Source organism: Furipterus horrens, unplaced genomic scaffold, assembly GCF_987537825.1.
Source record: "Furipterus horrens unplaced genomic scaffold, mFurHor1.1.pri manual_scaffold_2, whole genome shotgun sequence".
Classification (NCBI taxonomy): domain Eukaryota; kingdom Metazoa; phylum Chordata; class Mammalia; order Chiroptera; family Furipteridae; genus Furipterus; species Furipterus horrens.
The window spans coordinates 20,027,399-20,051,943 of record NW_028327172.1 but is presented as its reverse complement, the minus strand read 5'-3'; the positions used below and the strand labels follow the sequence as shown (position 1 = coordinate 20,051,943).

The 24,545-nt window shown below is 43.3% G+C and overlaps 1 protein-coding gene across 1 annotated transcript in view; it reads right to left on the bottom strand.

The window, feature by feature from the left end:
* Positions 1 to 11,781, bottom strand: part of SLC1A2 (solute carrier family 1 member 2) — a 133,176-nt gene extending 121,395 nt beyond the window's left edge. The window contains exon 1 of the mRNA XM_090262657.1: positions 11,212 to 11,781. Within this exon, the coding sequence (XP_090118783.1) occupies positions 11,212 to 11,228 (17 nt within the window). The 5' untranslated portion in view covers positions 11,229 to 11,781. The remainder of the gene's footprint in view (positions 1 to 11,211) is intronic.
* Between the last annotated feature and the right edge of the window lie 12,764 nt (positions 11,782 to 24,545).

Sequence of the window (24,545 nt, the reverse complement as noted above, 5' to 3'; positions counted from 1 at the left end):
CAATACCTACATTTCTGGCGTTGACTCTCTAGGTAGATGGCAGCACCATTTACTGAGATGGAGGAAACTTGGGAGGGAGTAAGGATGTGCCTGCAGGAAAAAACTAGTAAGAGTTGCATTGTACCCATGGTGATTCCAACTGTCGTTGGTGGTAGGATATATGCATCTGAAGCTTGGAGAGAAGGTCACAGATAGGAATATATACTTGGGGGTTATCAGGAGACATGTGTCATACAACTGCCCAAGAAGTGATCCAAAGCGAATGCAGAGCTGAGAGAATGGGGATCAAGAATCAGTCCAAGGAAGTTTCACAAGCTACACAAGAATGCAAATGACGGTAAAAGGGGGGAAAGAGGAGAACTCCAGCTACAGGCCTTAGAAAGGTTTGTGGAAGGTAGGTCCCCATGCACCCCCATCAAAAAAATAGCAACCTCTACTAAAATCTATGCAACTGTAGCTGGCTGACTAATGAAGCTACAGAAATAAGGAGGTGCTTGTAGGAGTCTCTGTCACTCTACAGATCCCCAAGGATTGCAGGGATCTGGAAGTCTAGACAAGGTGACTTTTCCCTCCCTCACTGTTCTGAGTTGTCCCTTCCCTATTCTGTGGCATCAGGGAGACTATAGGAACAAGCACTCACAGAGCGGCTATCCTCTGCCCCAAGGAATCTCCAAAGCAAGCAATGGGGCTAATGCTTTCTTTCGTCCATTTCTTCCACAAAGGGTACTCAGGACCTCAGCATCACTACCCAAACCTTTTCCTTAGCATATGGACATGCTTCCAGCACACCCACCCAGGAACTAAAGCCAAAAGGTAATCCTACTCTCCTCTCTACCTTCCAATGTCATCCTCCCCTTGACTGACAGTCTTAAAAAAAAAAATTGACATTCATTTTTTGTATACCTATTCTCAATCCACACCAGCATGGCCAAGTAGCCAGCCCTTTGCTGGGTCATCTCTGGCACAGGCCAGTGATGTTGGCCTTGAAACTGATTAATCCAATGGCCACTTTTCAGTATTCACATTATCTAACTTTCCTACAGCATGTGGCACGGTCACCCACTACAAGATACCCACTCTCTCCTGACTCCCCTCCTCATCTGGGTACCCCTTAGTACCTCCCTCTGCCCATCTATAGATGCTAGGGCTCCCCAGTTTTCTTCTCTCAGCCCAACTTTCTCTCTAGCTTCATGAACTCTCTGAGTAAACTCATTTACTTCTACAATCATAAATATCACTCTATAAAGACCCCAGGCTCTCATGTATCCAATCACTCACTGAACATCTCCACCCCAAAATTCTAACCCAGTATGCTAACCAAATTCCTTATCTTCTCTTTCAAATTTGTCATCTTTTTCCTGAATAATTTTTCTGTGTTCTCTCCTACCACCCATTTGCTCAAGCTGGAAACCAAAGACAGCTTTATGCCTTCCTCTTGCTCACCCCCTACATGTATTTGGTCACTGAGTCCTTCTAAACGTCCTGGGAATCAGTAAGGCATACAGAGCCCCATGCCCTAATTCAGGCTATTACCTCCCACCTGAATCATGTGGTCACCTAAGTCATATTGGTCTCAGTGTTCTGCCTCATCTATTCGTCCAGTTCATGTTCCATCCAATGTTGTTAGAACAACAGACTTAGAGATAACCTGCCTATCATTCAGGGACTGCTTAAATCAATTACTGTATGCCCATACTGTGGACTATTATCAGATACATATGACCTGTGCATATATACCTAGAGGTGTTAAGTAAAAAGCAAGTTGTAGAATTGTCTATATAGGATGATACAAGTTACAGATCAAGAATAGGAGATTTACATGGCATAGAAAAATGTCTCAAAGGATAAACCAAAAAATGAGTCTTTCTATAGAACAGGATTGTGATGGGAGGCAGTTTTTCACTTCTTTATCTTATGCCATTCTGTAGTATTTGAAATCGTTTTGTTGATGTTTTTAGTTTTAGTTTTTTAATAATGCCAGGTGTTTTGTTATGGGAAAAGAACCACTGATCCAAAGGACAAAAAGGTTAAAATTTTTTTTTGTTTTAAGGTAATTTCTTTGCAAGTGGACAGTGAATTCTTCATAACCCTTCATTTGGCTGATAGTTAAAGTCTATGTGCAAACTATATTTTCTAAATGAAGACTAAATACAATCAGTGTTGTCTTTACCTAAATACTGGTAACATGCATAATATCTTATCTGCCATAGTAAATACCAGGTTTCTAACTTAAAAACAGGTAAGAAAAGAATAAAAGACCAGTTTCAATGTTGGCTTGCTTTACCTCCTATTACTCCCCAATTGAGCCATTTGAATTAAGCTGTTGTTCTAATAAAAACACAAACACATTGATAATCAATGTTCTGGTTTCAGAGAACAGAGTTGACAACTATGAGAAAATAAGGAGAAATACTCACAGATACCATTTAAAAGCCCTCAGGTTATATACAAAAATGCTCTTTCATCTCTGAACATATCTCAATATTTACCAAAGGAATAGAGCAGAGAAATGTCAATGTACTATCACCCTTGGCCAGAGGTTGACAGAATGCATGAGTTTTTGAATCAACAGAACAATGCAGTGGATATTGCAAAAGGGGGGTAACCAGTTCACAGCCCAGCTTTTCCATAGGAAATAACTGATAGTAATAGAGAAATAGCTGGTGTCAACACTGGCAAAAGCAACAATAGCTAAACTCTGCTTCCCAATATCTCTGTCTGTTACTCCTTGTGGCCCTTTCTATTAGTTCAAGATGATTTCTCTTTTTAAGGCAGCAATTTCAGATAAGCAATCTCCCACTGGACCAGATGCCTTTGGAAGGTCTGGAGCAAAGAGAAGGGCTTCTGTTGTCTGTCCTTGGGGACTGTGTGAATCACAGCTAAAACTGAGAAATGTGATACCTGCTAATTCTCCCCATCCTTGCCCACCAGAATCCACCTCCCCAAACCTTTTCCCCCTACCACACAATTCTTTTAAGGTATAGTATTTTATTGCAGATGATAGTTTTATGGACACATGAATATTCAGCTTTAAAACAACCATACCCATTATTTTATTATCTCTCAAACATTTGAATTTGAAGTTAATAATGGATGCTGTGGCATGCTGCCCAGACCCTTACCATTAGGACTGAGGCATTCATTCCCTCAGCTGCTAGGAGTATTGATAAGTGTCAATATTAACCAACTTTATCACCCTCCAAAAATTTACCCTGTACTTACTCAGGGCCACCTCCATTGCCTGAGCACAGCCTGGGTCCAGGGACTGGTCAATGCAGTGGCAGAAAGGCCAGACCTCTTTCCTCAATTCTGGACCATCTCAAAGGGCCATCCTTGTACTGCAGCTTCCTGTGACTGTGTCAGCTTCTCCCTCTGCCCGCCTTGGCTTCCTTCTCTCTTCCATAGGGAATGACACTGAGAGCTCCCCTCAGTAAGCTTCACGCACCCAAGTTTCCCAGGACCAGCCTGTAGCAATGCCTTACATCCAGTATATCCATGTCATCAAAAGAATTCAAGTTTGAATACTCTCAGTCTAATAGATAAGCTTCTACAAGTGATTAGTCCTTTATTGGAAATGATAGCAATTAGTCATGTTCAAAAAATCAATGACCCCATCATCATTTCTCTTCTGTGATGATTTTACCAACGTCTGCTGATGGATGACTTTGAATCCCAGAAAAACACTAGGGGAATAGATTCAGTCTACAAATCCACTACTCTCTCTTCTATTCTTAGAAATTAGTCCCATAGTTATTTCTGACACTTTTTCTAGCCCATATGTGGCAATGAAATATAAAAAAATAACAACTGAATCTATCCCCAGGGGAACTTAAGAGCGCCTGGGATGAGTGTTGTCAGCTGACATCCATCCATTTCACCCCTAGACAAGTTTATCTAATTGTGTTTTGTTCATGTTGACTTCCACCTACTCTCCTAACAAGGCTGGTTATCAGACCTCAATTGTCCTCTTACGTAGACTGAGATAAAAACAAAAATACAGTTTGGTCTGTAGCACTTGGCTTTTGCCTGATATATGATAGAGAAGAATACCTTTCTTGTTTTATCCGTTTTCTTCTACTTTATCTCCTGCCATGCATTGTAACTGCTTCTATTTGAAATTCTCTAGTTTAATAGGGCCTATAAGGTGGGGTCTGATCATCCTTCTCAGTTGCCCAAACTTAGACTCACTTTTTTTTTTTTTTTTATGGTTGCATTTTCCTTTGAATATCACACCTCCACTTAAAGATTAGTTAACTTCTTTCTAGAACTATTGCTGTCTTCATGCATTGCCTCTTAAATGTGTTATCATCGCTTTTTGGCTATCCTGCTTCCTTTGATCAAAATGACTGAAGACACCCACTGGAGCAAAGAACAAACAAAGAGAGAACTTGTGAAATTTTAAGGAAATGTGAATTAATAGCAAAATATGGATAGTACAAAACACCATACATAGAATTAAATGACACACACACAAAAAAAGGCACCCAATAACAGCATAAAAATCAAAATTTCTTGAAGCTTCAGTTTCCACGTCTGTAAAATGAGTATAAAAATTCATAGTTTTCCAAGGATTTAATGGAATCATATATGTATAGTCACACAGGCTTGGAATAAGTTAAAATGAATGGTTCTATCTATATTTGTATATGGTGCTATTTCTGGAAACTGTTGATATGTGACAATCTTCTTGTGATTATCAAGTAATATAATTGATGGAGACATTTTTTTAATCAAAAGAGAACAGAATGCTGTAGGAATTGGGATTCCATAGGACCCCGAGGTGTCCAAAGGGAGTCAAAGGAGGCTAGTGAGACTGGAGGAAGGGCTGAGATATACTGCCACCTATTGGGTGATCAGCACATTGTGCCACTCTTAAAAATTCATACCCAGAAATGCATCCGAAAGATTTCTTCCTCAATTTAAAAGGCATCCCTAGCCATCACTATTTGCATGTGTTCCAAAAGAACAAAAAAGAACCAACAACATCAGCCTGCAGGGCTAGTAGCTGCTTTAGGAAAATGAGGAAGTCACAACCCTCAACAGCCACACTTGAAAATCACATTAGAAAGGATAAAGTTCAGGGCCAATAATTGCTCAGGTACATTTGCCACAAAGAAGTGCATTCCTAAGGCTCCATATTCCAAAGAACAGGACCCATGTGGTCACACCCTGACCTGTTTCAAAGCACTGCATCTATTGTACGGCAATGCAATTAGCTTCCTGACAACCAATAATTACAAGAGAACTCTGCATTAAGAGCAACCCAGAGCAAAGCTAAAGAAATAACAGAAGGTAGTAGTTAAGGGATTAAAAAGAAAAAGTAGCTGGAATTACCTTTCATGACATAGAAATGGGATTGTGAGGAATTTCTCCACTTAACCAGGCAGGGGCATAGCCTAGGAGGATGGAGCCCAAGCTCTCGGTGCCTCAATGGCTGCCTGAGCAAAGTAAGGGGTCACACAGGTGACATGAGCAAGTGGAAGGCACATGCCCGGTCTCAGAGGACAGCTACTACTCAGCCTCAGCCCTGTGGTACTGAACAGTGTGGCCAGGTAACGAGGGGCCTAGGGCCAGGCTTCCTGCGTTTAAGGTCTGGCTTTGCCACTTACTAACTGAAATCTCAGGAAAGTTGTTAAATTTTTCTTTGCCTCAGTTTCCATGCTTGTGAAATTGAGATAATAATAGCCCCTGTGCATCATATCATTGTGGGGATTAAATAAATTAATACGTAAAACATGTTTAAAACAATGCTGGGATGCTGGGCTGTAATTACTCAATAAATAGTACCGGGACAAAAGGGCAGGTCCTTTATCATCATCATATCTGCCAATTTTTGACAGAAGCCAGAATCAGGATTTTTTTTTCCTTTTAGGTGAAACATTTTTAATTGTAAGCAATTATACTTCTAATTAAAATTTAAACATTTTCAAAATCCTGTGGGAGCCAAAACTACATGCCTGGAGGCCACAGTAACCCATGCTTCATGTCCAATGCTGTGGGAAGAGCAAAGCTGGGGAGGCAGACATGCTTCAGACCCACCTCCAATGTTGCCACCAGCTCTGTGATCCTGACAACAAGTGGCTGGGAACCTGGGGTAGTAGGAGCCCATGACAGAAAGTCCTGTGCCAGGTTACAGACAGTCAGTAACAGATGGCCCTCCTCACCAAATGTAACTGAGGAAAGTACTCTTGGCTATTTCAATGCAGCCTCTATACAGAGGCGTAGAGGGGAAACTGTCTCCCTCCTTGTCCGCAGGGACTTCATTCAAGGTCTTTAACATGCACCGTCCTCTATCCTAGAGGGAGCCGCGATTGACACAGATCAAGTCCTGCCACCAAAATGGAGTTCATTCCCTTCGTTCCATTTCCAAAGGACCGTCCTTGCTCAATGAGCCCATAATGCAAAGCAGCTGCCGAGATAGCCAAAAACACCAGACGGCCTGTCCTATCTGCTACGTGAGAAATTCAATAAATATGTGAATGAAAGATAAGTAATTAACTAGCAACACCATTGAAAAAAGAACCGTTAAAAAACAAAACAAAACCCAAAGCCCTAAGAAAATAAGGCATTCTTTTTCAAAGTTTATGACCTACTCTATTCTTCATTCTCCTTTAATCCAGCTGACCCGTTGTCTTCTCCACCATTGTTCCAAGCCAGCCACACAGATTTATAATGAGATGCTAGTCCTTTCCTATTCTACTGACAAACAGGCAGCCCATCTGCCTTGAGTCAATGATGGAGCACGTGGAGATGGAGCAGTGAGATATTTTTAAACACTCCTTTAATTAATTCATTCCAAGGACTTGGCGCTGGTATGGTTGATGGGCGAGGGGCAGGCAGCGGGAGGAGAGAGCAAGCACATGATATTGGTAAATAAAGATAAATATCATTCCCTAATCTGGATTCTAAAACCCTCACTATGAAACATCCTGCTTTCCCCCAACAAGCTGTTAAGGGCAGGGAAGGGAAGGCTACCAGCAAGGTGGTGTTGTGGTATTTATTCAATTTTTGCAGACTTCCAGGACAAGTCCTTAAAATGCAAACCAAACTAAAATGTTATCTCGGGAATGGCTCTTCTGCTGCCTAGCTAGAAGATTTTAAATTATCGGTGTCTTATTTGATTAAGATAATTGTAGCAGGTGATTGAAATGAAGAGTCTAGTCAGCTCATTCCAAGAGGCAAGCCAGTCCCAAAGGGATCAAAATCAGTATGGAAAACAATTTAGTTTGCCTTTAACAGGGGAAAACCAGACACTGGGTATTGTGTGATACAGCCATAGAGGAGTGTGGGGAGGGGAGATTTTCACTGAAATCAACCTGTGTTGTTTCAAACCGTGAAAAGGCTTTGCAATGCTGGATCTGTAGGGTTTATGGCATACTGACCTAGAAATCTCACACTTCACTGTTAAATATTACTTGTTCCTACAGCTGAAGCACCATCTCTTAAAAACTTTTCCTCATCTGACAATTTCCTTCAGTCTGACCAAAGCAGACAGCACCTACACATGTTGCATAAAAGAGGATAAGAAGTAGCCATTGAGAGTGATGCACAGACCCGTCTTTTGATTTTTAACAACCTGGCCTTTCCACTTTACAAGCTTCATTTGGATTTAGAAATTATTTCTTGAGAATTAAGCTTTGAATCACTCACAAGAGGCTGCCTTAGTCAACACAAAATGGCTTTCTCCTTGTTCTACTAATAGCTCTTTTACCCAAGGTGGCTGAATGTTATATTCTTGAAAATGAGAAAATGAGAAATGAGAACTGGAGCCAAGCCTGAGGCATGCAATATGCAAACCCCTCTGGACCCCAGAACCCCATGCCCTCCACTCCCTTTGCAATAAATCCAGCCCCCAGGCTCTTTCTCCAGCTGACCTCAACCTCATTCCCGAGGGGAGGAGAGAGAAGACGATCATTATGTTTTGCTTTTGTTTGCTTGAAATAATAAATCCAGAGGTCTCCCTTGCCCACGTTCTTCTCTTGTCAGCATTTTTTTATTTCACTTGCTTTCTAAGTCAGACTGAAGCCTAAGCCCTCATGTTTGGCTTTCACCCTGACCCCTTGCTCCTGGGAGCTGATCAGAAGACAGATAGCCTCAGGTCCCTGACATACATGACTTAGCCATCTTCTGCCCCCAAAACACATTTCTCAAATGCCCTCCTCTATAGCATCTGGGCGCTCCCACTGTAACTCAGTCAATAATGGACATTGGCCTGTCTTGTAATGTCTTTCTAATTTTGGGCCAGGGACCTAAAACCATATTTCTAGCCATGTCAAGGGACTCAAGAGAAAAAAAGAAAGAAAAAGCTCAACTATCAAATTAGACCTTGCTTTGCAAGAAAATACTTCTCAGAGTGTAGGAACTATCAGAGTCCACTGCTGACTTTTACAAAAACTGGATGCTAATAATTCCAATTCCAAATGAGAAACCTCAGATAACCAGATCATGTTTGAGTATGCTTTGCAAAGGCCAAGTGCACAGGCTGATACTGAGAATATTCCAAAAGGCAATTTGTGTATGCCAAAGATTTGAGAGAAATCAGTAATCTTTGGCACCAGATATGCCTGGTATACACGTCAATGATAACTGACATTTCCAGGTGATAACCCAAGATTTTTGCAAAGTTTTGGAATCTTCCTGGAAAGATGACATTAGTCTATATCATTTATTCTTAAAGCCCATTTTCATTGCACCACCTACCTCACAGTTATTGAAAGAATCAAATGTGATACCGTACACAAATGAGTTTTGAATATGGAGTGCTAAACAAACATCAGCTGTCATTACTGTTTCTAACTATTCTTTAAAAATTGGTAATCGACATGTTGTAGATTCTAAATGTATCATCAAATAATTGGGACCCAGAATTGTTAGTTTGCCATAATATCCCATTCCCCTAACATTCTGGATCAAACAGAGTTGAACTGAAAATACATACATTGAAAGCATATAATAACTATTGCTGTTTTTGCTTTCTTTTCAGCAAAGTGTGTTTCAAGGAAACAGTTTCAACATTGTACAGCAGCTAACAAAGGAGACCAGCCTGAGGATGCTTCGAGAACTTCCCTTTATAATGCACATTAACCAAAGACATCAGAAGAGGTAAGAGTATGTCACCAAACTATATGAACAATTTACCAATCAAAGTCTTCCATAAGACCCAACCTTCTAAAAGCCAGCCCCCAGACCCTTAAAGTCTTTGTACCCCTTCAGTGAGCCTGGGATATGAGGTCTACCCAATAAGTACTCAGTAAGTGCATCTGGAAGAAGATATGGAAGAAAGGACAGGACAGGGCTTCTGAGAATGTCACCTGCTCATCAGTTGTTGCTCTGCAATGATAATGGGTCATGGGTCTTTGTATGTGTTTTCCAGCTTTCGAATTTTCTCAACTCTTTCATTTCCTAAACACACATTCCTCTGAACAGTCTTTTCTTAATTATCCATGGTGTACAAATATAACATTAGTCAAATATGAGTCTTTTAAAAATACTGAAAATCCTTTCTGCTCCATTATTTAATTTCAAATCATTTGGCAGCTCTCATTTAGGACAAAGGTGAGGCAAACACACTTAATCAGGTGATTTATGTTGTTGCCTTAACTCTCCATTCTCTAGCCATCAAAATAAGGAGTTTGATGCAGGATTTGAAAGGCTGCCATCATCCATGTCTCTTACAGATGTTTTCCAACCTAGCCTTTACAAGCAGGGGCAAATCTAGAAGGGCCCTGAAGGCAGCCAGAAATGCCTTAATATCTTTTCTAATATGAAAGATTGTTTAATTAAACAGGGAAGGCACTGAGGTGTAGCCATTTGGGCCCTTGATATTTAATTCTAGAAATCTTTTTTGGAAGAGTACACCACCCTCCTAATACACAGTGTCTTTCCATAGCATCTTTATGGAGAAATAATAATTAAAAAAAGGTTCACACCGCTGAATGGTTAGGATGAAAAGAGAAAAGAAATCGCATGCTACCGCAAGATGCTAGAACCCATTTGGAAGGACTTCGGAGCACAGAGAAGGGATGAGATCTTCTAAACACAAAGAGACAGTTTAAGGAACAGTTTCCCTTTGTTGGAGGTTGGAGTCTAGAAATCTGACTTTGGGACCAGTTCTTCACTCCTACTTAGAGACCGGATCCCCCAAAACCAGCCTGCCACATTGGTAACATTTATTAAAGAGAAACTATGGAAAGTGCCAGCACCATTCTTGGTGCCCATCCACTCGCCCAGAGACAGGCTGACATTTGCCTTCCACATATCATGGATCCAGGTGATCACTTGCAAGTAGCTAGTGCAATTTTGTGAATTAACCAAAGGGCTGAGCTCCACAAACAGTCCTTTTATTTCTACTCAGGCTCCCCTGAGTTGGAAAAGTTTCCAGGGAGATACTGGTCTAGGGATGCTATTCTGGACTCTTCCACTGTGGACTATTGGGATTCTTTTGCCCCTTGCAGCCCCATTTCCCTCTTTTTAAAGACAGCTGTCTCTATTTATCGCTCAGAACAGTCTCTCCATCCATCTGCAGCCTCTGAAGGCAGGAGAGGACTCCACAGCTGCGAGCAGAATGGGAAAGCCAACGCTTTCCGGCTAGAGTCTGGGGACTCCTGTCCCTGCCCCAAATCACTTATTTTCCCTCCTCTTCCCGGGAAGCACCCAAATCTCTTCCACTCTTCCCTAGAGCTGGCCAGGGAGATTCCGCCATCCAGGGTCAAGGAGCGATCAGAGCAAGCCGGGCAACCATTCAGGGGCTCTGCAAATCTGACATTCAAGGCCGCGCGCGCTGCTCCTTGCCCCGCCCCGCCCTGCTCCCGGCTCATTCATCCCGGCCGGTTCCCACCTTCCAGCCTGCGCCGGGCTCCCAGCGCTGCTTCTCGGGCGATATCTGCCGCTCACACCGAGCCCAATCCCTTATTGCTTTTAAATTTCAAAAGTAGCCTCAAGAGAATTTTTTTTTTCGTCACACTTTTCACACCCTCAACGTACCCTTTTAATAAAATAAAACAATCCTCCATTCCTCGCATACTCGAAGGGTTAAGCCGTAAGCTTGGCAAAAGAAAATTCATCCCCTCGCCACCCTTCCACCCTGTGCCAACGCTCCGACACCGTCGCTGAAACCCGGGGTCAGCGTCCCTCTGTCCCCATCCCGGATAGGGGCCACCACCCCGTAAGCGGCTCCCGCTTTCCTCTGGGTACAGAGATAAGCTCCCTCACCCTTCCGTGGATGCCATGGTGTGGGGAACGCCCCCTCCTCTTCAGCACAGTCCGGCAGCTGCAGGCGAGGGAGTAGGCAGGCGCCGGGGTGAGCGCGGGTGTGTGGCGGAGAGCGGTATTTAATGCGGAGCCTCTCCCCGCCCTTCTACCCCCCTCCTGGGTAAACCCTTTAGCGCCTCAACCGGCGCGGGAGGCTCTGCGGGCGCTAATCCGGGTCTCGGCTCTCCTCCGTGCGCGTCCTTCTCTCCCTTCCACCCGCTTTGGAGGCACTTGGCAGGGCGCTCGGTGGGTTCCGAGGGTGGCTTCCCGGAAAGAGCGCCTCCCCGGGGTTGCGGGAGGGCGCGCACTTACAGCGCGCCGCCGCCGCTGACACCTGTGCTTGCAGCGCGGCTTCCAGGCGCGGCGAGTGGTGGAGGGTGGGCGCGGAGGGAGGTGGCAGAGGAGGACGAGGAGTGTGTGCGAGCGTGCACGCGTGTGGAGGTCTGTCCCGCCGGGGGAGGAGGCGGAGGCCGCTGCGCCCTGGCTCGGCGCCGGCCAGTGAGGGATTGCAAGGTTTAGCCCCGCCGAAGCTGGGGATTTGCAGGCGATCCCTCTCTATTTTCGTCAAGAGCTGACATCACGCGCGCCACCGCCTCTGGAGACTCCTTTAATTGCCGCCCCTCGCCCCCCAGCTCCAGACGCGGCCCCTCCTCTGCCATCCCTCCCCCAGCCTCTCACCATAAATTAGCCAAATAAGAAAAGAGACCTCGCTAGCTGCCCGGGAAGGCCTGAGCAGCCCCGTGGCAGGAGCCCAGGATCTAAGGAGTCGCTATTGTTCCCTCTCAAGCCCGCGTGGATCCTGGTCACCCCGCGCGGGGCGAAGCGCAGGTTATAGCTCTGAGACCTGGGATGCCCCTGAGACTCCGCCTCCCTCGAGCTCTTCGCCTCACTCCTTGGCCGACTTGCTCTGGCTCATACTCACCCCCAAGCTCACGCGCAAAGGCGGCACACCCACTCCATCCTCCCACTTCCCGGGTACCGAGACCGTTGAATCCAAGCGACTGAAACACGCGGGTGGCGTGACCAAAATGCAGCCCAGCTGCGCGCCCTCCCCCGCAGCGGCCCGAATAAATCTCTGGCCTTCAATTATTCATAGGGATTAATATTAATACAGCTCCCTGGAGGAGGCGGGCGGGTGCCGGAAGGCCGTAGTGTTTTTAAGTTGAGGGAGATCGGCCTGGGGGCGCTGGCTGGCGAGGCGCGGAAAGATGGCTCAGGCTCGTGGACGGTAACGTGTCTCCAGCCACTGGGCTCTCTCCGCTCGCCATCGGCGGCTTCTGAGCCCTGGGGACGGCGCGCGGAGACAGATGGGCTCGGGCAAGGGAGCGTCTGAGCCTCCGCTCCGGCTTTGCATAATAATGAAGAGATCCGTGCAGATTCTATTATTTTTGGTGCCCAGCAGACACCTACAGCTCTACCACCTGCCGGACCCGCCGCACTTCCCCGTCTGCGAAAGGGGATCAAAAATAACCCCTTCTGCACGGTGAGAGAGTTAAACAGGAGAGAGAGGGAGAGAGAGAAAAGGTGCAAGGCTGTAGCTTGGAACCCGCCAGGCTACTCTATGGCTGGTGTCTGCTAGACGCCTGTGCCCCCAGTCAGGTTTCGGGGTGGGGGGCACTCTTCAGGCTCGGGCTGTGCTGACCCTGGTCAGAAGATGGAATGCGTCTGGACACGTGGAAACACAGGGAGCTCATCAGTCCTAGGGGACCGGGGGACCCAGAGACCCAGCAGGACGGCTTGGTGGTTGAATGCCAAGCGAGAGAGAGCGTGAGTTCTTCACCACCTTCCAGCGCAGTGATCTGGGGCAAAGTCCTCGACTTCTCTTCATCCCATCTACAAAATGGGAGTAACAGCCTCAGCCTCGCAGTGCAAAGACAACAAAATGAAGTGGAAAAGGCAGGCAAAGCTCTTCAACTAGAGTTTTGCACCCAGTGAACCCTCAGAAAATGTTCAGTTAAATTTAAGGGTCCTTGGAGGATAGTTTCTTGAACACAATATCCAAGGAGAAATAAGCAGATGAGAGAAATAACCAACAAAGAAAAGAAATAAATAGAAGTTTTAAAAAGAGAACCTCTGCTCACTTCCTCCCTTCACTTACCTTCCCCAAATCTCAGTCCAAACATCTTCCACCACCCATGCCTTCCTCCATTTTCCTCCTCCTCTCTCCTCCTCTCTGCCTTTTGTCTGCCCCATTAGATTAATCAGATCTATATCTAGTCATCTTAGGACTCTCACAACCCCTCTTATTCTGCATTTTCCTTTTTAGATTTTAGTTATTAAATTAATGTACAAATCTTATTAAATCTATGTAATCTGGTACATAGATGAAAAGCTACTTTCTTGCACTGCCTTCTCTTTAATCCAACCAAGGGCAGATGTATGACCTTGTATTTGAAGTCCTCAGGTGCAAACCCTGTAAGTCTCATTTTCTCCTTACAATTAGGGATTTGACTTCCCCTCTCTGTTGAGGTGGCAGCTGGAGAACAAAGCCATGGGGATCTCTTTCAGGCCTAGACACTGATGATCCCAGCAGCACTACTGCAGCCCCCTTTAAGACCAGCGTGAATGAACTCCCCCATCACAATCCCTCAATATCTACACACAGACATACAGGGCTGAGCAGCTGAGCAAGGCAGCTGATGATACAGAAACACAGGGTAAGTAAAAAGAAAGAGAAAGGGGGTAGAGTTGTTTTTATACCATCTAATTAAAAAAGACTCTCAGGGCATTATGTTAAGTGAGATAAGTCAGACATGTATGATATCATTTATATGTGGAATCTAAAACAACTGAACTTGTAAAAACAGTAGAATGTTGGCTACCAGGAGCGGGGGCGCGGGAATTGGGAAGATAGCATGTAAGGGTACAAACTTTCAAATAGTAGATAAATCAGTCGTGGAAATCTCTATAGACAACAGTGCTGTATTATAAACATCAAGGTTGCAAAGAGACTAGATATTAATTGCTCCCACCACAAAAAAAAAATGATAATTATGTGACATGATAGAGGGGTTAGCTAGAGTTATGGTGGCAATCATTTTGCAATATATAAATGTAGCAAATTAACACATAGCACATCTTAAACTTACACAATGTTATAGGCCAATAAAATTATATTTCAATAAATATAAAAAATATTTAAAAACATTCAATTATGTTTCCAGTATTCAGGACCTGAGAGAATCGAGGTGAATCACCAAGTACAGCCAGATTAGATGCAAGTTGATGATGTCACTCTGCCCCCTTCTCTATAAGTGACCATGTTTGGGAACCTTGACATCCCATCCTACAGTTGAGAGACATTTGTATTCAGCTGCCCTAAGAGACAAGGCCTATTAAATCATGGAATATACCCCAGATAATTCTGGATAATATTCATTAGCTACAAGAAACTAATTCTCTTCACTCACACCAGAGGGCCCCTGCCAACATTCCCATCAATTCTTCATTTTTAAAGCAAACTGGAGCAGTGCTTTTCAGCTCTGGCTGTTCATTAGAATGTACTGTGAGAGCTTTTTACAAAATAATGCTCAGACCACCTTCCAGAGATTTTGGTTCCATCAGCCTGGGGTGGGGCCCTGACTTCGGTATTCTTGAAAATTTCCCCAGGGGATCGATCCTATTCTGCAGCCAACGTCAGGACCCACTGAACTAGAAATAGTTCAACAAGATGGAGAAGGATTCAGAAACAAGACCCCCTTTAGAAGTAGGTGGAGAAAACGGATGTGTTTAGCCTTTGGAAAAATAAAACTAAGGAGGACACAATACAAGGCTCACCCTCCTCTTTTTCAAATACAGGGAAATAAAATTTGTATCCAGGCAAACACTTGTGTTATTCTGGGCAGCTAGTGTGAGAAGCTATAGAAACAAAGAACTTTCTCCTTCAGTTGTACGCACACATGGGACCTGGAGGGTAAGCCCCTCTGACTATATACTGCATTACCTCGGTGCCAGATCAGACCCACCTCTGGGTCAGGCAGATCTGCATTAAATCCTGCCCTGCCATGTGTTAGACTCTGTGTTACCTCAGGCTAGGTACTTTAGGTTCTCAGCTTCCTAATCTAAAAATCGGACAACCAAATAATGGCCATCTCAGGGTCACCATGATATTAAATAGGATAATATGTAGGAAATGCTTCTGAGCCTGGCGCATCATGAGTATGTAATAAAGGGTCATCCCAGACACATGGGAGTGGCAGCATGCACCCAATTTAATTTACTACTGAGTTCACTTGAAAACGTAGCCTCTCCTAAAGCCGCCTAAAGTGTGACCCTATTCACTCCTTTTTGTCCTCACAGAACTCTGTAAGTCTCCCAGCCAGCATTAAGTTGATGGAACCTTGAAATGAGAACAGAACCAGGTTAACCTTCCCAGCCAGCAGGAACCATTTGGAACTGTCTACCCTTTCTCGGTCTCCCCTAGGGAACCCACAGTATGGCAGGAGCAGAAAGGGTGAGGTGCTCTGACATTTGCATATGCATTTACCTTCCATAAGTCTAGCTTACTGGTTCTCCAACTCAGTGTAAGAACTCCTCTGCCAGGCTGAATACAAAAAATATTAACTGTACTGTAACTCTGATAGGTGACTCAAGGGACTTTCAAAGTTAAATTTTACCACAGGAATTTCTTTTTTTTTTTTTTTTTTCTCTTTCTGGTGTCTTTTTGATTGTTGAATTAAAGCCTACCACAGTTATAAGAAGTTGAATTAAAGTAATGTTTAGGCTGGGAGTTCATGGTAGTTTTAATATTACCCTAACAGTTACTGAGTCCTTACTATGTGTGTTCAAAGTATCTTAATATGTATAACCTTGTTTGGTTCTTAAAGTGGACTTCTACAGGAAATATTATTACTTCCATTTTACAGAGGAGAAAACTGGGACCAAAAGAGGTTAAGGAATTGCCCAATGTTACAAAGGTAATGAGTGATATATCAATCAAGGACCTAGCTAGAAAAAGGCAGTATATTCAACTAAAGTAAATTGTGCAATGTTTAATAAAAGATTATTTAGAAGGGTGCCCTGGCTGGTTTAGCTCAGTGGATTGAGCGTCGGCCTGCGAGCTAAGTGTCGCTGGTTCGATCTTCCAGTCAGGGTACATCAGAGAAGGAAAACTCTGACTCCAAAAAAAAAAAAAAACCTCTGCTGCCTTGCGGCATACCTCTTCAGGGGAAAGGCTAAGGGAGTAAACCCTGACAGAAAATCCGGAGCCGGAGTCCCTAAGGCGGTTTGACGTTGTAGTCAACACCGGCAACTCCTGCGGCGCACCTGAAGCCAAGCTGTATTGACTCCGTCTTTCCCTTGGACCCTTCAGCTGCGAAGAGAGGGGGGGTCTGCTGCATGGGCAACAGCAGACCCTCCATATCACCCTGCCCAGGCTCTGTAGCTTCAGCGTCATCGCAAGATGTCGATTCAACACGGGAGGAGACAGATACGATGTCACTCCCGAGTCGGACTGCACAGCCATTCTCGGCGGTGCAGATAGACTCTTGAGAAGCTACACCATCGTCTCTCGAGACGGACGGCTGCCGACGACGATTTAGAAGGGTAGGGGAAGGGTGTAGGGAAACTCTAGGGACAGTGCAGACACTCCAGGCTGGTGACAGTGGGGCACCATTGCCCACTCAAACTGAAGGGAGGTTACTGGGATCTAGAGGAGGGTGCCATATGGAAAAGACCACCTGACAGGAATGGAGACCTTTGTTGCCACAGCAACTGCTGGAAGGGGGCTCGGAAATAAATAACTCCACTGCACTTTCCTCTTCTTCCTCTCTCCCTTCTAGGCCTCCCTACTGGCCAAAGCTGGAAGCTGGGGGGCAGGCAAGCCCGCTGATACCACTCATATGCAGTCCCTGCAGTTCAGCCTCTCAGGGGAACAGAGCAGGATGGAGAGAGATGGAAAAGGGATCTATAGAGATAGACAGGGATGAGCTGGGGTTTGAGTTCAGGAAGTCTTCCTGCTGTTAACTTCTCTGCTATGCAACCTATGGCAAACAATGTCATCATTGGAACCGGTGGTTCCCATTGCCTGCAGGACCCTCTCCACCTGAGAGGATCTTCCAGCAGAAAGACGACTCAGCCAGAGCATTTGTTAGAGATTAGGAGATGATATATTTATACCATGGGTGAAGTCACCAGATGGTCTCAAATGTTCCAGGCCAAAATTCTAAAATTCTTAATGTTCTTCTCCAGTCATTATAAGAGCTTAGTTGGACCAAAGAAGGGATAAAGATTCTCCCTTCTCCTATTGTACTCCTCTAAGAAATTCATTCCCTGTCTTGATCCTTCAGATTGCTTGAGATTGGTTATTGCATCTGCATACAGAGGAGGTGGGGGGAGATTCCTAATATAGAAAAGGGAAAAAAAGTCCTACACTATTTTTCCCATAAAAGGCTGTTAAATAAGCCCATTCTCACTCATGATGACAACAGAGGAGAAATGTCTCGATGTTCAAAGTTTATCAGAAGAAGGTGACCTAGAGAGAGAAATAGCAGCCAAGTGACCGCAAGGTTACCCTCTCCAAAAGGAACTGTCACTTAGTTATGTCTGAGAAATATGAGTTTGACTCTTTCCCCCTGAGTGCAATAACTATTTCATCTCCCTTGCTCTTAAAGATCAGCGATGCTTTCCAGAACCTGGGAACGAGAAAGCCGCCCACCATCAGCTTGTTAGGTGGGACATTCACGTTTGTGGTTCTTTGCAAAGTGAGAACCACCCAGTAAACGAATGTCCTTTCAGTTTCCGTGAAGCTATTCTGGTAAAACACATCTGGGCTTGGGAGTCAAGCAGGGCTGTGTTCAAATCCCACCTTCTCCACACATGGCGTCAAGTAGGCCTCCCAATACTTTTGAGACTAAATTCTCTTGTCTGTAAAATGAAACCATTCTGGTAGCTGAAAAATTTATATCTGTAAAGCACATGTCACACATAGTGTGAGCACATTACATGTCTGCCCCAAAACCTCCTAAATAACTAAGAAATCATCAATTTTGTGTCTGTCATTTAAATTTTTGGCCCAATCATCAAGACTACAAGCCTAGACACCTTAAGATCTTTTTTTCTTTTTATTTAATTAAAAAAACAAAACAAAACAAAACAGAAGGGATATTGGGGCCCTCTCATTCAATTAAGCTAATTTTTCAAAAAATGTGAGCTATTTTTAGGATGAATGAAAAACTTGAATGAAAATTATTGTATAATGTTTCTATTATAGAAAGTATTCTCAACAGCATTGGCCCTGAGGCCAAAAGCATCTGAGAGAGAGACTGAAACTAAATTGAAAAAGAAAAGATTTTAGAAAGAAAAGGTCGTTAGGGTGGTAACTGGTAGGAGAAGAATTTTCCCAGGAGAAGTCCCTGATCTTTGTGGAAGATATTCTTCAGAATCAGACTGACCTGGACCATCCATATCAACCACGTTTGGAGCAGTGAGTTTCAAATTGAGTTCATCATTTCCTCTTTCCATTTTGAATGACCTTGAGTAAGTCACTTAACCCTCTGGGCATCAATGGGGATAGTAATGACCCCATTCACCAGGCTCAGATGAGAACTAAATGAGGCAAAGTCACATTAAGCGAATAGGACACAGTTCCTGGCACATCATGATAGCTATTATTATCTTTATTATATCTGCCTCCTGGCTGTGGCTGCTGCTTTCATCACTCAAAAATGACCATAGTGGTAATAATACTTTGGACCCAATGACACAGTCCAGCTACAGATCAGCCTATGGCTCTGTTTGTCCAACTGCAGTCACCGAATAGAGAATAAAGGGAACCAACCACTCTCCGGTGTTTGGAGCAGGAAGATACACATTGAGTTCATTCACTTTCCTTGTTAACACACATGAGCAGAAGAGACGCAAGGGAGGTCTATTTTTACCTCTCTCACTGTGCTGATGACAAAAGAGATGTTACTTCATCAAAATCTCAATTCAGACTGAGAACTTGTTCTAAATATAACCCATTCTGCAGGCAGAAAGATCTTATTAAGTAGAGAACTCGGAAAGGCTAGAACATTTGTTAGCTACACTCATTGCCTGATGAATTCTAATGGAAGGAGTGTGAATTCATTCCATTTACTTAGTGCAAATGAAAGAGGAACGGGCACAATGGAAAAGATGAACTGTGAGTTCCGGGTATATCATTTCTACATGTCAGCATCTTCTGCTACGAGATGACTTAAGGCGAGGTGTCAGCGTCGGCACAAATCCTTTACACCCCACCACAAAACCATACAAATTTGAATTAGAGTGACTGTCTTTTTTTTAGTAGCTTGATCCTGCACAGAGTGGAAATACTTTTTGAAAATGATCACTGGTATTTTAATCCCCAGTTTCTTCTAATCATGGCAAAGAATGCCAGTTATGCATCCTTCCCTTCCCTTTGTTCTTCTGGGACATTATTCAATACTGACATCTTTACGATGAACAAAATGATGGAGAGAAAATTGTCTTTATTTTCAGAGGGGATTGCTTTGCTTGACACCAGCTCACTGTGGTTAAATGCTAAACAATTTGGCTAAAGGACCAAATCACTGACCCAAGTTAGGCTCTCGGGACCTTAGAGAAAATCCAGTGATGTGATTCTACTCACTTTTAAAAAAATCAAATTACATGTAATTTTGAGAAAGGCTTTGTACCAAATCCCAAAATTATTTTTCTTATGAAGTTATTTCCTTTATTAAGAGGAATAGAGGGTTATCCACCAGGTAATTTAGCTCAAAATTGAGATTATTGATTTCAGAGATTTTTCTTAATCCAAGGCTGAATTATGCCTTTGCATGATGAGAGTAAATTAGAAGGATCCCAATTCACTTTGGAGGTTTCACTTATTAGCACCTGGACACTACTTTATTTGTAACACCAGATAAAGGTGAATAATATTCTTTCTTTCTCATGTGTTTGGAATTACCTTTTCCAAGAAACCATAATTTGGGAATATAATGTTTTTTCTTCCCCTCTGAGAATTTACTTTAACTTCTAATATTATTCTTCACCTGAAAAGGCTATTTCCTATTTTTATCTACTGACTTTTTCTCCTTGTTGTTGACAAAGCTCTCCATCAAACCTAGCCCACAAGCCACTTGCTGAATTGGAATACAAATGTGAAATAAGTCCTAACAAACTCAGCCATTGAGGCTGTCTTCTTAAAATGCTGGGCCTCAACAGCACATCCGGGCAGAGCCCTGCCAGGGAAAGCAGGTCCTGCTGCCAAGAAAAGCAAAAAGGGACCACAAATTGCTACCCAACCACTCCAAAATGTACTCATCTTTCCAAAAGCTCTGAAAAGATAAACCTCTCCAAGCCCTAGGGATCCAAAGTATTTCACTCAGTATTTTCACAGGATGCTAAAGGAGAAAAAATAAGACAGGAGTGAAGACACAAGTGTCTCACTTCTTTGCATCTTACATTGGCTGTTAGCTTTCTTCTTTTAATTCATCTTCATTTCAGATAATTCTCCATTAGAACCACATGCCCTTATGTGAGTGCAATGAGACTCAGGGTCTTCATTCATGTCCATCTTAGAAACACAAAGACCCAAAGCAAAGATCCAAAGCAAAGACCCAAAGTCAAAGCCAAAGTCTATACCGGATGAGCTGATGACCTCAGCAATAATTCCTAGTGCAAATGCAGGGACTTACGGGGTTTGATATGTACAGTATGGTCCTGGCCACACCATCTCCCCTTGTTCTCACAGCTTCTCAAGTGGCTATGCACCATGGGAGTCCATTTCCAATTTCATATCACACTGCTCCCTTCCTCTCACTTTCATGGCAACCTTTCTGGTTTGTAGATATCCCTCAAATATGGCCAGGAGCCCTCCTTCTCAACATCTTTGTACATGGTCTTCTCTCCATCTAGAATGACGACTCTCCATCCAGTAGTTGATTTCTTCTCACCTCGGCCATCACTTCCTCAGGGATGCAAACCTTTTACCTCATCCCTTCCATATTAAGTCAGTTACGCCAGTTATACAGTCTTATAGAATTATGTAATTTCCTCCCCAATGCTCTTCATGATCTCTAACTATGCATGTATATCTGGGAGTATAAGACTGAGAGCATGCACCAAGCCTATTTTGTCCACCTTTAATATTTTGGTCTTTGGCACATAATAAACACTCTAAAAATTTTTTGTTGATGAATAAATGACAGCCAAGTAGAAAATCAATAAAAACACAATGCTTGATTGAATTCAGGATGAAAGAGATTTTGTTTAACTAATATTCTAATATAGAGGGTAAATGGAGAATGCTCATTAAATTTTCAGTAGTTGAAACATTTGACAGCATGAGAATTCTTAAATCTGAAGTAACTGTAAAGATTTATAGTCAAAACCCATACCTGTAACTCCAGAGGACAATGAGTATTACACCAGAAAGAAAAAAAAAGCAGAGGGTAAGATGGCTACAATTTTGTTCTTGTTCTGTTGAGCCTGGTACCTTTTAGTAAGTCCAGCCAGTACACAACCCCAAACATACATGCACACACACACACACACACACACACACACACACACACACGTAGGAAGTGTATAAAAACATCACCCTAGCACTTTGTCTTGGAACTTTATCAAGATAACTCCCATTTACACAATCCCATTACTCCTTGCTTTCAGCCTTCTTGGTTCTTCTAAACCATGGGCCCATTGCTTTCTGCCATATTATCAACACTACTCCATGGAAGGCCAGACTTATTTCCACATGCTTGGAACTCAACAGCATTCTAAAACTTCTCTTCCTCCTTTTACCCCTCATAAGGTTTTACATAACTGGGTCCCAATCCCTGATCTCCTTGTCCTGAAGAAAAATAACAAACAACGACCACCACCACAGTAGGAGCCAATATTTATAGGGTACACTGGATCAGACACTGGTCTACATACTTAACTCATATACTCATCATCTCATTGAATCCTCAGATCATTTCACTCCCATTGACAGAAGAGACAACTGCAGGAGAGAGATAAAATGTCATGTTCAAGGTCACAGTATGTTAGTGACAGAGCTGGGATTTAAGCTAAGGCTGGACTTTCTAACCACTGCCTCAGTCTAGCACAGCCAATCTGATGGGCCTTTATGTAATTCCACTTCTATTACACTTCTATATTTTCACTTTCCTAAAGACAACAAAATGAGCTTGATGTTTGCAATAAGAAGCCAAATTATTAATCCTAGCATTTGAAATCCACCACCAATTGGCATCACCTTGACTGGCCAACTTGACCTGTCCTTTTAATAAAGCATTCATCTTGGAAATTAATTGGCCCTTCTCCAAGCCATCTTCCTCCGTGCTTAATCTTACATAGCTTTCAAGGTCTTTCTGTACTTAACAATATCATACTTCCTTCCCATCCACCACTCCAAAGCCTCAATTGAAGTTCTATCCTATGAATGACAAGTTAACTTAAAACACTGGCCTACTTGGATTGTCCCTTCCTCTCAATTCCTGTTGGAGTATATGTAAGAGACTACAATGTGAGTTGACTACTCAGTTATTCTTGAAAATCTACTTAATGTGTAAACCTGGCCATTCCTAATGAAAGTGAGAGTCATCTCTAAACCATATAGACATTACTTAAATTTTATGCACCATATAATAAAAATTATATACTTATATACATATATGTATATGTGTATATATATTTTTTCATGTCCTCCAGCCAAAGACCACCAGAAACACACCTACAATTGAACAAGTTGGATTTATTGCTTCTTGAAATGAAGGCAAATGTACATTAAGAAGAACTGTGGTGTCTCATTACGAGAGTATGAGAAGGAACTTACTGTAGAATTTGGGCTTCTGGTAGGTGATTTGGGGAGGTTTCAAGAAATGGGGCTTTACTTTGGATTGGATGCTGTCAGGAAGCATCCATACCAAGCAGGGGGTAAATCTATAATCAGCTATCTTAGTCTTATCTGGAGAAAGGAAGAATAGGTGAAAATTAAAACTGTAATGGGTCAAGAAGCAGCAGTCACTCATATTAACCAGGAGAGGATGATATCTGGTATTTTTTGTGCTTTGTACAGTGACATTGCTTTTGTCTATTCATAAACAAGATATAAAGTGGTCTTGTTTGTGTCTTGATCCATCACAGTCACAGAATGATCTTGACTGTTATTAGCATTCTGTGAAATTACTGATGACCAACAGAATACTGTGAGTACCAGACCAGCACCAAGACCTTGCTGATGGAACACCAGATGTTGGGGGTTGCATGTGTATAAAAAAATCACTCCCAAAGAAATTAAAACCAAGTTATTCTGGGTGAAGCAGGAGCCTTCTCCAACTCTCTCCAAACATGTCCTCAGTTGATAACCACTTAAAAAATCCTCACCCAAGGATATGTTTATTGATTTGAGAGAGAGAGAGATTGATGTGAGAGAGAAACATTGATTAATTGCCTACTGAATGCACCCCAAACAGGGATTTAACTCACAACCATTTTTGCTGTGCAGGATGACGCTCCAACCAACTGAGCCATGTGGCCAGGGCCATAACCACTTTTCCAGCATAAATACCCCACAGCTTGTGATGGCTTTTGTTCCATGTCCAGTTAGGGGAAGCTGAACCTATGTTTGCAGAATTCCTTTTCTGTATATAGTAACTCTTCCCAGATTGCAGTAGGCACAAGAAAAACCTACATGTAATTTGGAAAAAAAAAAGGGGGGGGGGCAGCTTCATTCTCTGAGAGCGGGGAGAGTGCATCAGATGCCGGGACAACTCAAGGTGTTAGCTCACCTTGTTGGGTGGGACAGCACCCAGGACCACAGCAGTTGCTAGAAATCCTCTTCTGACTTCTCTGAGTGTCCTGGACTGGGTGTGTAAGGAGCCATGTGCATAGGGTGCTAGCTTCTCCTGCGGGTCCCTCACATCACTGAGGTGGGGGTTTCTGTTGTCCTTGTGGGTCCCACTTTGTCCTTGCTCTGCCAACTTCATAGCCAGATTACCTTCCCAACTGCTGGCCCAGTTGATTTCATGTTCAACACCAGATGCAAAAGCATCAGCCTCTCACAGATATCTCCACCAGGGCCTACAGCATATGTGGTCATTGTAGTCTCTTATTCTATATGACTCTTAAGTAAGTTCTGATTCTCTGAAAAAGAACCCTGACTGACACACACTCCAGATTTCAAGCAGCAAGGAGACTCCTCATCCTTGGAGTTCTATCCTAGGATGCAAGGGCCATGCTATGATGGAGGATGAACAGTATTCCTACAGCACCGGACATGACCAAGAAACAGGCTCCTGTCTGATCCTCTTGCCCTGACCTGGAGAGCAGAGCTACGTAGGGTATGA